The sequence below is a fragment of the Nymphaea colorata genome, chromosome 6, assembly GCF_008831285.2.
Source record: "Nymphaea colorata isolate Beijing-Zhang1983 chromosome 6, ASM883128v2, whole genome shotgun sequence".
Lineage (NCBI taxonomy): Eukaryota > Viridiplantae > Streptophyta > Magnoliopsida > Nymphaeales > Nymphaeaceae > Nymphaea > Nymphaea colorata.
In genome coordinates, this window is record NC_045143.1 from 17,032,841 (window position 1) to 17,046,429 (window position 13,589).

Genomic DNA, 13,589 nt, shown 5'->3' on the forward strand with positions numbered 1-13,589 from the left:
ATCCACTGAGTTGATCCTTCACCAGGTCCCCCCTTCAGGCATTGTTGATCTGATTTCTTTGCCACAAATAATACAACTTCATCTTATCGAACAATTTTGCAGAGCTGGAAAGGAGAATTATTCGGTCGAATTTGATCCGATGTAGGTTTGAGCTCATGACATTAAGAGATTGTTTGCAGATCATGTTTTTTTACAATAAAATTTGCACTATAGATTATTTATTTACAATTTCACCTGTATTTTCACATCAAGAACATTGTACCATATGCACGAATCATCGAATAATTACAGACAGAATGAGCTGATATTGATCACAGGGGGTAAGGGGAATGGAGTTGAATCACAAGCACCTCAATTTTGGCACCCTTAAATCCAGTAGTTTGATTAATTTAGTTGCTTTTCACAAGTTTTCTTTTCCAGTTGTCCACAAGATTGTGTGATAGAACAGAAATGGCTAATTCGAAGACAAGGATTCAAAAAAATTTGAGTTGAGAATTTCAAATCCCCACATTGAAAACATGCTAATCATTGTGACGTGCACCAACAATGATTGAGCGACCACAGGATTTCAAAATAAGAGCCAGGATTTGTCAAAATCATGATTTTCCCAAAACTGGACCCATTTAAGTGGCGTGGCGAGGCCTCTCAGACTGTGTCCTCCTTCTTCCTCGACCATTATTATTTGCCGTCCGACTTTTCTCTTTGGTGGCTTCCCATACCTGTGCCAATCAATCGTCATCATATTTTTCTTTTCTTTTTCCTCTTTACTTTACCAAAAGCGATCAAAGAAAGATTAGATAGCCTCGATCGTCATGTCGTCTGTGGGCAAGCGGATGTTGTTTTTAAAATCACAAAAGAACCCAGATATAATCAATGCGTATGGTTGCCCTTTGTTTTCTTCACGGTAGTCGGCCAAGTATTTTCATAATTATAATTTAACGATAGCCGCCTCCAAGCGAAAATGTCCCTTTCAAAAGCTTCATTGCTTAAATGAGTTGGGTGTTAGAAGTTTGGATCTGCAATCGCCCAAAAAAAAAAAAAAGAAAAAGCATTCAAATTTGGTTCAAACTTTGAGGTATCGATACTGGGATCCAACCTAACCTCAACTTGACCTACCATGGGGGGGGAACGACGTTCCGACTCCTATAAGGATTAAATGGCCTACACCCAAAAGATCTACTAGTCTTTGCGATATTCAAATGTAAATCTTAATTAGATCTTTGAAAAATCTGGCATTAAATCTTATAAAATAAGACTGATCTGCCAAACCGTGTGGACTATGGAGACTTCACTTGGACGCTAGTGATTCACTCACTTGACTGGCCGGCTTGGTTAAGCCTAGCTGGTTTCACTACTCCCAGTGCTAGAGACATCATCTTTTTGGCTGAAGGGCACTTGAGTCGCCAAGCCCTCATTTATGAGCCATCCCTTTGTTCCCGTCTCAATGAAGGTTGAAGCCTTTCAGTAAACCACATTGGTCTCTCACGGAGGCAAAATGTGAAAATGACTTTTTCTCGTTTCTTCCATTTTGTCGGTATGAACATTAACCACCTTTGCACAAGCGCAATTGTAACAACCCGGCCCACTTTTGGGCTCGAGCCCTTGGTTCGACACATCCCAACCCACCTCCTACGTGTTTTAGTTGTAATCCAAAAAAAAAAAGCTAAAAACCATGGCAACCATCTATTTAATAACCCCTTGAAGATCCCTCATAATGTTCAATAAAAAAACTAAATTTTTAAGATGTTACAACAATAACGCACAACCATGCAAGCACTGAATGTTCTAAAATTCATCAAAACTTTAGCAACATGAGACCGAAGTTTGGGTTCAAATTAACCAAATCCAGCCTTTAGCAATTGACTTAAGCTATTATCATGAAATTGTGATTCAGATATAAACACGACCCTCTTTTCGCAAACCCAAATTCGAGTGAAACCAGTATAACATCCCACACTTAGTTGTATATAACCAGCTCGGTTATTTATCAAATCTCAATCTAATACAGAAACTTTATACCAAATACCAATATTCGGTTGAATCAATTTTTTTTTTATCAAAGTATAATAATTCAGGGCGTCCAATCAATTTACCACCCTAGATGCAGCTACCCCTACACTGCAAGTTATGAAATTCTTGTACTCGCTAGAGGACAATAAAATTATGCAGTTGAAGTGAGCATTGAAGGGCTCTATGTGAACTTTGGCCATACTTCACTAATTAGCTTGGCAAATTGTGCCTATAAAGACATCGGCTATAGCCCCTTGATGTACATCTAAGATCCAAATAATAAGCTATATAAATGCATTTAAGTAGAAAGTTAAGACCAAGATTTTGCTATTATTTCTTATCTGAAACTAGTTATGGGGGCGAGTTTGCATCCATCATATCATGATGGGCGCTCATGGCCTGAGGCTCAACGTATAGAGATGCGTGTTCCTTAAATAGATGGCAACACCGCCATGTGAACACGCGGAGAACAGCTAGCTACATGATCTTGATCGAAGATAATTGAACACGAGGCTCCATTTAAAAATTGACTAAACCAAGCTTTCATATGACAATCTTCTTAAAAGGCGAAGTTTGGCATACTCCTTATTAGCCCACGCTGAGAATTGAACTTGACATCCTCCAATATAAGCATTTGAAAGCCAACCCAGTTCAAAAATCTTTGCCATGTTCCACTTTAAGGGAGTGCTTAGTTGACAACCTAAAAATACTTGGTTTTTTAAAACCAAGTATTGTAAAAACGTAAGTAAGTAAAAACACAAAAATCAGTTTTTCTGTGAGAAACCTGCTGCTCATCATGAAAACCATGCGTTTGGTAAAACCCAATTTTAATATCATCCAAAAACGTTCTTGAAAAGGTATTGTATAGCAAAACCACGTTTGGTATCCCAAAACCTGGTTTTAGGTGGTCATCCAAACACCCTCCTAAAAAAATTTAACAATATCCGAACGCCTTAGTTAGGTGGGGAATTTATTAGCTGAAAAGCTTATAAAAAATTCATTTCACCTGATTCGAATATCGGCATACGAAAGTCGACAGGAGCCAGAAAGAGCGTAGAGGAATTATGATATGGAATGATGGGAATCATCGTTGTCCTGACAGGGGGACGCAGGATTTTTCAGACCCGACTCTCCATGTAGCAATTTTAATCCGTGCTCTATCCTTTTCCAACCACGTCTTTTAAAAATTGAGGGAATAACTTTAGGAAGAAAAACTGCATCATTTTCTACTACTTTCTTTGGCAGATTCGAAGACAGACCAACTTTTTTTTTTTTTTTTTTTGGGGTTTCCATTTTTGCTTGAAGAGCATCAAAGGAGGGGAGGTCAGGCAGATCTTTCACGAGATGTGACGATTCGAATCGATCGTAGGTGTTAGGCCAGAGAGTCCCAGCCTACACGAAAATGAGCTAGCTCTCAAGGCCTACGCATGGTTCCAAATAGTGTAGGCCTGCTGGCCGGCCTTAGCTGGTTGAGCTGCTAGAAAACAAGACAAGGGAATGAGTCCATCTCTACTAGCTGGGATCTATTTAGGTTGGATTCAGCGTGGAGCTAAGGTTTATAGGCCGAATCAGAATTAGATTAAGTAGACTTGAATGACCAAAAAGTTGGATGGCCATGAATAGAAACTGCCGAATCTTACATGTTTCCTGAATAAACCTATCCATTTGAAAAACATATTAGATGGATTGGTTCTCTGCTGGTCTTGATGGTATAAAAATTAGCTAACCTAAACTACATTTACATGTCAACTTACTGCAGGCTAAGTCCCAATTCATGATTGATAACAGCTTTGATGGATCTTCGTATGATCATTCTGTCTTTGTATTGAAAGATACAAGGTTAGATCTGCTGCATGCACACGGATGTTGGTAGTCAATAACATGAACAGTCATATATGTTTGAAACGTAAGATCTTTTCCATATGCGCAGAAATAAAGTGGCTTCTAAACCAATTTGGCTAAAAAAATAAAAGAAGAAGGGCGTGCTTAAACCCTATCGTACGCGAGTGCACCACTGTACTATTATTATTATTATATTTTTTTTGGGAAAGAGGTATTTAAAATCAAGCTTTTCTAAAAATATAATATAAGCTGGAATAATATAAAGAAGCAATCATGCCATGCCCATCAACGCCGTATGATCGACCGAAACGGCCCAAAGTGAAAAGAAAAGTTCAAAGGTTTTGAATAGAAAGAAAAGAACTAATTGTTTATATTGAAAGACAAAAAAATTGTGGAATAAATGAAATTTATCCATCTATAAATTTGAAAAGAATGAACACAGAAAAAGAAAATAAGCGGCGTGGGGGTAATGCGTGTAAGAGTTGGTGAGGGAAGCCAGCAAGGCGGGGGGGCGAGTCAACCAACGAGCGCTATGATATGGACGAAAGATGATGATTTGTTTGGCTTTTTCGTGGGGATGGCGGATGTGACCGGAAGACGGAGGTGGCTGAAAGTTGGGTTGGCCACCGGTGGTCAATCCTGGGCGTGGGGCAGAAGCCGCCCCACCCACTCTTTCCATTTTTCTGATTTTTCCACGCTGCGGGGCTCCACCATGAAATAGCGACGTCAAACCCCGCCGTAGAAGAGAATCCCCCCATCTCCCTCTCTCGCTCCCACGGCTTGCTGGCGATTGGTTTCGCTTTCTTCGTCGCACTGTCGTTTGATTGAGATATGCTCTTCGGGATGACGTGAATCGTTCTTTCCATGGCATGAATTTGCTGCGGAACAGTCACTGTTGAACGGCGAAGCATCATCCCGACCACGCGGTTCTCGAGGTCTTGGATGATCAGCGTGAGCTGGAGAGAGATCCCTTCTTAAACCGACTAGGACACGTCCCGACCCGTTCCAATTAGTTCCCATCACCAGCTCAAATTCAGCAACACCACAAAACAATTCTCTTCCTTACATTCTTTGAATTCAAAGTTGAGCATGTTTTTGTTACAGTTTATAATCTTGAAAGACAAATTACCGACATCAAAAGAGAGATGATAATGTGAACGCCTTTAAGTATAAACTAATCATACCGCAGCTAATAAAAGCATAGCCAACATATTCTTAAAACCTTTGCACTGAAGGAGGTCAAAAAATCAATTCTTAAAAGTGCAACCTGCGGCACAATTTGGCAGGAACTGGACAGTAGCAGCTTGCCAGCAAGCAAGCAAGCAAGCCCCCTTTAAGGGAAAAGTGAAGAAAAGTAAAAAAAAAAAAAAACATTCAACTATTAAAGAGTATATTGCCTGTTGCCCGGAAGGACATTCTTTCTGACTTTTCAAAGAGGAGAATGAAAAATTCTTCTCGTGCTCAATAATTGATGCGTCACTAATGTGTGTGCACTATATATATATATATATATATATACACACACATTTACTACTACTTTTGAATGTACAAGTTAGGCCACTGATTCTGCATGACTAATGGGAGGCACTTGGGAGAAAAAGCAGAAGCTTTATTCAAGAACGGGAGATCGCCATGTTTCATGAAAGATTTGTTGTACCTACCACAGTGCTGGTGAACGAACAGAACTAAGCATCCCAATTTCGGCTCTCTTCGGCTCACGAGAATCGCGTTCGTGCTCTTCTCCCTGGAAAAATATGAATATTAGGTGTTTCTCTTGCTAGCAGTTTTCCTATATTTTTCTATATATAAAATGACAGAGTCGGACCAATGGAAAACACTCATTTGGGGATTTGAGACTTTTGGCTCAATGGTCTTCATAAAGAAATTTCTGGGCACTCAGCAATGTTGTCCTATCAGGGATTCCCAGTTGGCAGTCAGACTCGTTTTTGAAATCCCCAAGGCAGAAGAGAAGAAACCCATTGGTTCCTAGTGCGCCAATATCGTCCATTTTAAATTAAAAAGTTTTGAAACACAAAGGTTTTTTTTATTACTTCCGATCTGAAATCCACAGTTTCTACGGAGACACGAGGATCATAAAACCCGCATATCCTTCCCTTCAAATTATAATCACATGGTTTTTGTAATGAATGTAGCGTCAATCTCAAATTTGTAGCTCTGAAATCCGCTGCATGCTTCAACAGTTGATTTCACCTAATAATATAGATTAGAGATCTCTAAGGTCTGGACTCCGGAGCTACCAAACATAGTCTAAGTTTTTTATACTGTTGATTGAAATAAAAGTGGGTATGGGTTTAAATGGGAGGATATAGGCCAGTGTGGCTGAAATCGCTATCATATTATGCATACTATTGCTAGCTAATAAATGAGCCACATATTATCAATTCAAGGACAGACTCTTTTGGCTTATGTGAGTGGTACAATGGCTTGTCTCCCCAAGAATGTCAGTCAGAAACATTTCAAAAGTAAGCGCCCTTCTTCTCCATGTGTGGGATGATATGAATCGAGTGGAAGCTCATAAAGTACAAGCCCTTGCTGGAAAAAGTAGAAACGCCACAGTTCACAGAATTGGCATTTTCCAACTTTAATCCACATCTTACATCTTTCATGAATTTTGTCACGCTGCAAGTTGCCCCGATCATAGCGCTGCTTAATCCAGCCCCTGCATCAACATATGTAGGTAGCATTGTAGAAAAGAACATTTATTTACACCACAGTCATAATAGATGTAAAACATGTTTCTCTTTATGGAAGCAACTTAAAACCAATTGTCAACTACAACAAGTAAAGGACATAACGCGTTGTGGTTAAGGGCCACTAATTAATGTTCATTCTATCAAAGAGCAGAGTTACCTCGTTTGGAAAGGCCCTATGCAACTTATCAAATGGGTTAGCTTAAGATGTTCATACTGAAAGTAATTCGATTTTTTTGAAAGCAAAACACAACCAGGACATGAGAACTAGTTTCATGCCCAAACTGTCCATGTATATGTCCTTCAATAAAAACATGAAGCAAGAGGAATTTTGAGAAGGTGTGTTATATTAAGAAGCAACTGAAACAGGGCACCCCTAACTTACCTCCGCCATATCTAATGCAGCAGGGACACTTTGTGAGTAACCCACAAATCTGTCTCAAAGAGTGGGCCACATCACAACTATATTTCCATGAACCTATCTCAATCTTTGAGATGGAATCGCGTGACATACACAAAATGTCCATGCTAATGAAACATTCCTAATGGTTTTGTTTGGCATGCCCTTCTTTTCCAAAAAGAAAGAGAGGAAAACCCAGATAGCATCATATATTATACTAATCTTGAACAAATTTTCTTCTAGCCTATTGGCAGACCAAGTGATGAAAATCGGCCTTTGTCCCAGTAGCCATGTTCTTGATTAACAAACCAAAAAACAGCCAACTGAATCGCCACCGCAGCTTGTCAACAATTCAGCAGCACTGGTCTCAAGCCCTTCCTGAGCTCAGCTTCGACTGATGGCCTGGCTGGAGTCAGTGCGAGCAAACCCGAACAACTACCAGTCAATGGCCGGTTCACAATGAACCAGGTTTACTCATCTGGGCATGGAGTTTAGAAATGAAGGACCCACAACTTGGTCAGGTTGGTCGGCGAAACTCATTAAGGTCGTAAGCCTACCCAAGGTCATTTGAGGTCGCCTGCACCAAGAAGACTAGTCTACAACCTGCTGGCAGCATTTGTCATGGGCAAGAATTGGTGCACATTGCCAAAGAATCTCGATTTGAAAATTCGAAACTTTAAAAAGCCGATGAATACGTACTACTGAAAGCTTTTACTGCCCCTACTGTCATTAACATCCACTAATATACACGCATACGCAATTAAGATGCCAACAAACAATATCTAGAAAGAGATGTCTCCCTGCTGTCATTGATCATGAAATCAAACCACATTTTTCTATTGTCTCATAACCAAAGAGATGCTAATGACGTTTCATTTTTGCCTCCTCCTCTCCTTTCTTCAGTCTCCTCGAACTGGGACCATGGTCGACCCCAACGTTTAATATCGTAAGTAGATCCCAAAACGACCCTCCCCAAATCAGTCTTTGCCTCTTTGTGGCGCTTCCATCGACCAAGTTCTGCACTATAAATGCTTCTCTATCTCCCCTCCTCCTGCATCCCACCAACAAAATACTGGAATCCCTCGAGAATTCCTTGTGAATTACGGGAAAAAGCAGGAAGCCATGACGACTCTCTGCTCCTTCTTCCTGCTCCTCCTCCTCTTCTTCTTCTTCCCCACCTTCACGGCCTCGAAGCCAGTAGTTCTTCCCCTCCAAACCATGAAGATTTCCTCGGTAAAGCACACCACACCAACAAGCAAGCTTCTCTTCCGCTATAACTACAGCTTGGTGGTTCCCCTCAAGGTGGGCACACCTCCACAGCAAATCAACATGGTGGTCGACACCGGAAGCGAGCTGACATGGGTTCAGTGCCAGCCCTCTCCTGAACTCAGAGGCCCAATCTTCAACCCTTCGAAATCTTCCTCCTACCATCCTCTCGCTTGCGCTTCAGACGTCTGCGCGAACAAGGCCAGAGACCTTCCTTCCCCGCCCATCTGCGACTCCAAGAAACTCTGCCACTTTGCTCAGGCCTACGCCGACGGTTCGACCAGCGAAGGCACCATAGCCACCGAGACCGTCTCCCTCGGCGACCTCACCCTCCCCAGCCTGGTAATCGGCTGCACCACCTCGAGCTATAGCTCCACCAAGGACGATCAGACCATGACCGGACTGATCGGCATGAACAGAGGAGCGCTCTCCTTCGTCTCGCAGGTGGGCTCGCCCCGGTTCTCTTACTGCATCTCCGACACGTCTTCTTCTGGGGTGCTGGTCATCGGCGAGTCGGACCCGGTCTGGGCGTCGGCGGCGTTGAACTATACGCCGTTTGTTGGTGTCTCGATGCCGCTGCCGTACTTTGATCGCGTGGCCTACTCTGTCCAGTTGGTGGGGGTTAGGGTGGCCGGAAAGGTGCTGCCGCTACCGAAGACGGTCTTCGTGCCGGACCACACCGGCGCGGGGCAGACCATGGTGGACTCAGGGACCCAGTTCACGCTGCTGCTAGGTCCGGTCTACACGGCCTTGAAGAACGAGTACTTGCAGCGAACTAGGGGATTGCTGGGGGTGTACGAGGACAAGAACTATATTTTCCAGGTAACTTTCTTGACTCAAGCAAAAAAAAAAAATATTGAATCGAGAAAAATGTCGAAGGGTCCTATTCTCAAGCACGAAAATGGATTTCATTGATGTTTTCCGCGTTTCCGCTTCGAAATGTTATTTATTACGACGCATTAATAGATACTATTTTATCAAAGATTTGTTTCATTTACTTTCTGATACGAGTATCTCCTTTTGTAATCACTTCCTATAAATGCAAATGCTCTGTTTTTTGCACGCCGACTTTAGAAGGAATACTTCGAAATGAAAAGTTATCGAAAGTTCTTCTATGAACAGAAGCAGAAAGTTTACATGCACCACCAAATGTGGAAAAACTTGTCCTTAGAAAACTTTCAATATATCTGCCTTTGCATTTCAATCTTAAGGGGCTGTCTACTAGACTGTTTGCAAACAAACACATCTTTCTTCATGCGTGCTCGCTTCTTACTTTGGGAACTGTGGATTTTCAGGGAGCACATGACCTTTGCTACAGGTGGTCCGGCCGGGTGCTGCCGGCGCTGCCGCCGGTGGTGCTCATGTTCAATGGGGCGGAGATGGCGGTGACCGGGGAGAGGCTGCTGTACAAGGTGCCGGACAGGGCAGGGGTGTACTGCTTCACGTTTGGAAACTCGGACCTGGTGCCCGTGGAGGCATACATCATAGGCCACCACCACCAGCAAAACATGTGGGTCGAGTACGACATAGAGAGGTCGAGGCTGGGCTTTGCTCCGGCTAGGTGCGACCTGGCTCGCCAAAGGTTGGTCCGGGGCTAGGGGACTAGGGCTGATGTGCTCGCTCGCAACTTTTTCTTGGACTGTCTGTTAATAGTTTTTTGAATTTGGTCTCAGAAAAAGTACATGTACAGGTCTCTCTAGCCAAAGTTGTCACTTTGTATATGAAAAATTTTACCAAGAATTGCAGGATGAAAACGACTGGTGAGGACCCTTATATATAAATATATATATATATATACATAGAGATTAGAGAGAGAGCATGTTTCCTTCATTTCTCCTTGAAGAAAAGTATATTCCAAAGAAGTGAACATTGAACAATGAGAAGATACTAAAATTTATGAAGCTTTGCAATGCTCCAATTATTCTCCTATTTGTAGGAATGAATCTGCACTTACGTCGGGAACATTGAAGACATAATGTTTGAAACTTGGAATGTGGATTATATAAGATGGCGTCTTCTTTTCCCATCAGAAAGAGAAAGTAATAATAAAAGAGCCTGAATGAAAGCATTTCTGCACCAAACTTCATAGTTTTGCAGGTTTTGTACTACTAGAAAGGGACTTCCCAATGATAATTCGATTTTCAAGAAAGCCGAGTACCGAAGCATCCACTTGGTTCCATGCTTCTAGAGAGACGTTTCGAGGTATCTGGAAGCTTTCATTAGCCAAGCCAAGCCTCTCTGCAATGCCATGAAAAGGAATATATATATATATGTGTGTATAAAACTGCCGAAGAAAGCTGGACCCACTTAGGCATTGCAAATTGGGAAGAGCGGCTCTTGGCGAAGTAGAAAGATGTGAAGGAAGTGGAGCCAGCGGCGCCTCTAATTAAGCAGATATATACAGTCACCCCTCGACCATTAATTAACATATATATATATATATATATATGACCTGTGAGAGACGACAAGAAAATCGGGGGCCACGGCCATTTTTTCGCCGTTAACGTCTTCACGAACTCACCGCCACTCGTACTCTGGAGTCCATAAAATTAAAACTTTTTTGTTTCTTTCTCGGAACTCCGCAGCTGCTCTTCAAAACATGCAAAACGCGTAGCTTGATTTTCGCTTTAAAATTTCACAGGAAATAGCTGTGGAGAAAGACGGTACGCGAGAATAATTAATCTGTATAAACATATTTGCAGAAATGGTAAAAATGAACAGTTTACGACACGCTGCAAGAAAAAGGAAAAAAGCAAAAGCAAGAGTATCACAATCGAACTATATAAGGCTGCCATTTGATGCTCATATAGATTAAAAAAAGAAAGTTTTTTTTTTATATATATTAAAACTTCACGAATACAAATGGGCACCTTTTAAAAATTAAAAATTGTATATTTTTTAGCTGGATCCGTATCTGCTATTTGCATATGATTCAAGTGGTCCGCTCATTCTGCAGCCCGACCGATTCAATTCATACATTTTTATAACACTAAATTTTGATTATATCAAAAACTTAAAATATCTTCAAAAAAAATTTTGATAAATATCACGGGCTGTGGTTGTAGTTGAAGTGGTGGATAAGGGATTTGTTTGAATGAAGGCACGGAGTTCCATGGCCTTTTCCTCAAAAGAAAGGAAGAGAATTCCCACCCTATGTGCAAACCGAAGCTTCATTCTTATGAAAACAACAGTCCACCAAATCACCACCAACCTTACTTGCTAACAATCAAATCATTCCCATACATCTTTGGATGTTCTTTGTGAAGCTCATAAGCTTTATTGAATAGAATGAGAAATATAAAACCATATATGCGTTAGGTTTTGGATGGCAAGTTAAAAACTTGGTTTAAAGACAAAAGATCAATTTTGAATGAAAAACTTGGTAAGAGTCAGGTTTTTCATGTCCTTTACCAAAACTGGATTTTAACAGAACCAAGTTTTCATGTCATCTGAACATTCTTATAAAATGGTATTTTGAAGCAAAGCTAAATTTTTATCTTCCAAAACTTAGGTTTTAAGTTGTGATCCAAACACCCCCCAAGTTTTTTTGCCGAATTTAAAAATTTAAGTGGAAGGATCACAATTATAAAATTATAGATGGGAAATGATTGTGGAATCCCACCGACTGTGTCGGCGGGGACAAGTAGACAAGCGATGGGCTCGGGTCTCTGTCTGGGTGCGATGATCCTTTACCTTAAACTCATGCTTCCCTCGGTCGGCCCCAAATCCTGTTTAGTAATTTGGCGCACCCAACGTGGGCCCCATGCATTCCATTTAGCCACGTTTCGGAAAACATTTTCCCTAGCAAAAAAATTTTGCATGAAAAAATATTATTTGTTCTATATATATAAATATAAAATAGAGGACTAAATGTTTTGAACATATGCACGAAGAGTTGGCAATTTTAAAGGTAACCGGATGAACTTAATTCAGATACAGCTTGATTGGAGAACTAAACTAGCCGCTAAAAATTTCCGATCAATGATAATTACACCACCCTTTTTTCCTTGTTTTACTTTTGGACCTGGATGAGAAATATGTCACTCATCATCAACTGCAGTGCAGCACATCTATCATTTGCAATTTAGTGAAATAGTAGCCACGAGAATCAAATTGATGACCCACCTTTCACTAGTCGGCCAACCCAACCAAATAAATAATATAGGATCAACTTTCATATTCGTGATTGTAGACGCTCCAACATATGGACCTATCTTCAGCTTTCTCCTCCTTCTTAGAGTTTAGACACTCATGTTTGGATATTTCATTTTTGACTTGGAGATTTCTTATCACGCGAGTGTACACATTTCAAAGCCAATCATTGCCACGGCCTCTGATTCGTAAGGCCACTTTTTTAATGAAATTGTAGGTGCAATACTGGAGGAATTCTATTCAAACATGAGATTTGAGATTTTTGAGGACCGGACGTGATATACGGACACGACGGCGAGGATCGGGCCCCTTATTTGGATAAAAGAATCTGAAATTTACTTTCTCCCATAATACAACGTCCCATTTGGTCAAGCTGCAGCCGGTGGAATCGGGCCGACCTGCTGGACCAGAAACTGGTTAATTTCTAACAAGTCTGATTAAAATTTCTTTTTCGAAAACTATGTGTTGACTTCATTCTAATAAAACAAACCGATACCATTGTCATTTCCCAATTCCAGCATTGTCATTTGTTTTATCTTCAACGTGATCCCAAGTTCATATTTATTACTCTCATGACCTTAATCATATTTATACATTCAAAGATGTTTAGCAGAAAAAAGCAAAGACAATTTTGCATGCACTTCTTTTCTTTTTTTTTCTTTTTTTTTTGAGAGGAAAAACATTTATAAATTATAACTAATTATGAAATTCATGTAGAGAACTGCCAAAGCAATCATTTCAAACTGCCTATTTTCCTTTCCCTTTTAGAACATTAAAAATTTGATTTCCAAGTTATCTTACCAAAAGATTAACGAAATCCAAAAGCCAATTGTGCTGTTGATATTTAGGGTTCCATGTATATAATAAGGATAATGGTGCATGTAAATCGAGTAAATATGAGAACCATATAAAATGATCATAAGTTACCTGATCAACTTGTTTAATCGTTTACCGGTCTACAAAATCGTTCAAAAAAACTTTCTTCATTAGGTGCGCATCTGACGTTTTTACCTAATCAATGAAGCTCAGCCATATAAAAATGCAAGAAATCATAATATCTTCACCGCTGCTGCACAGAGAGAGGGACAGAAAAAGATTGATTGATGTAACTCTTAATACTATTCAAAATTTGGGGTTTCTGTTCTGGGCAGCATTTGTGGTGTGCCTTTCTTCGCACCTTCAACACGTTTCAGCACCCGGAACTAAAA

General features: G+C 40.7%; 1 protein-coding gene across 1 annotated transcript; it reads left to right on the forward strand.

The window, feature by feature from the left end:
• The first annotated feature begins 7,943 nt into the window (after positions 1–7,943).
• Positions 7,944–10,065, forward strand: LOC116255521 (aspartic proteinase PCS1-like). Its single transcript, XM_031631374.2, has 2 exons — positions 7,944–9,051; positions 9,525–10,065. Exons 1-2 carry the CDS (start codon positions 8,086–8,088, stop codon positions 9,825–9,827), a joined length of 1,269 nt encoding a protein of 422 aa, XP_031487234.1. The 5' UTR covers positions 7,944–8,085; the 3' UTR covers positions 9,828–10,065.
• The last annotated feature ends 3,524 nt before the right edge of the window (positions 10,066–13,589 follow it).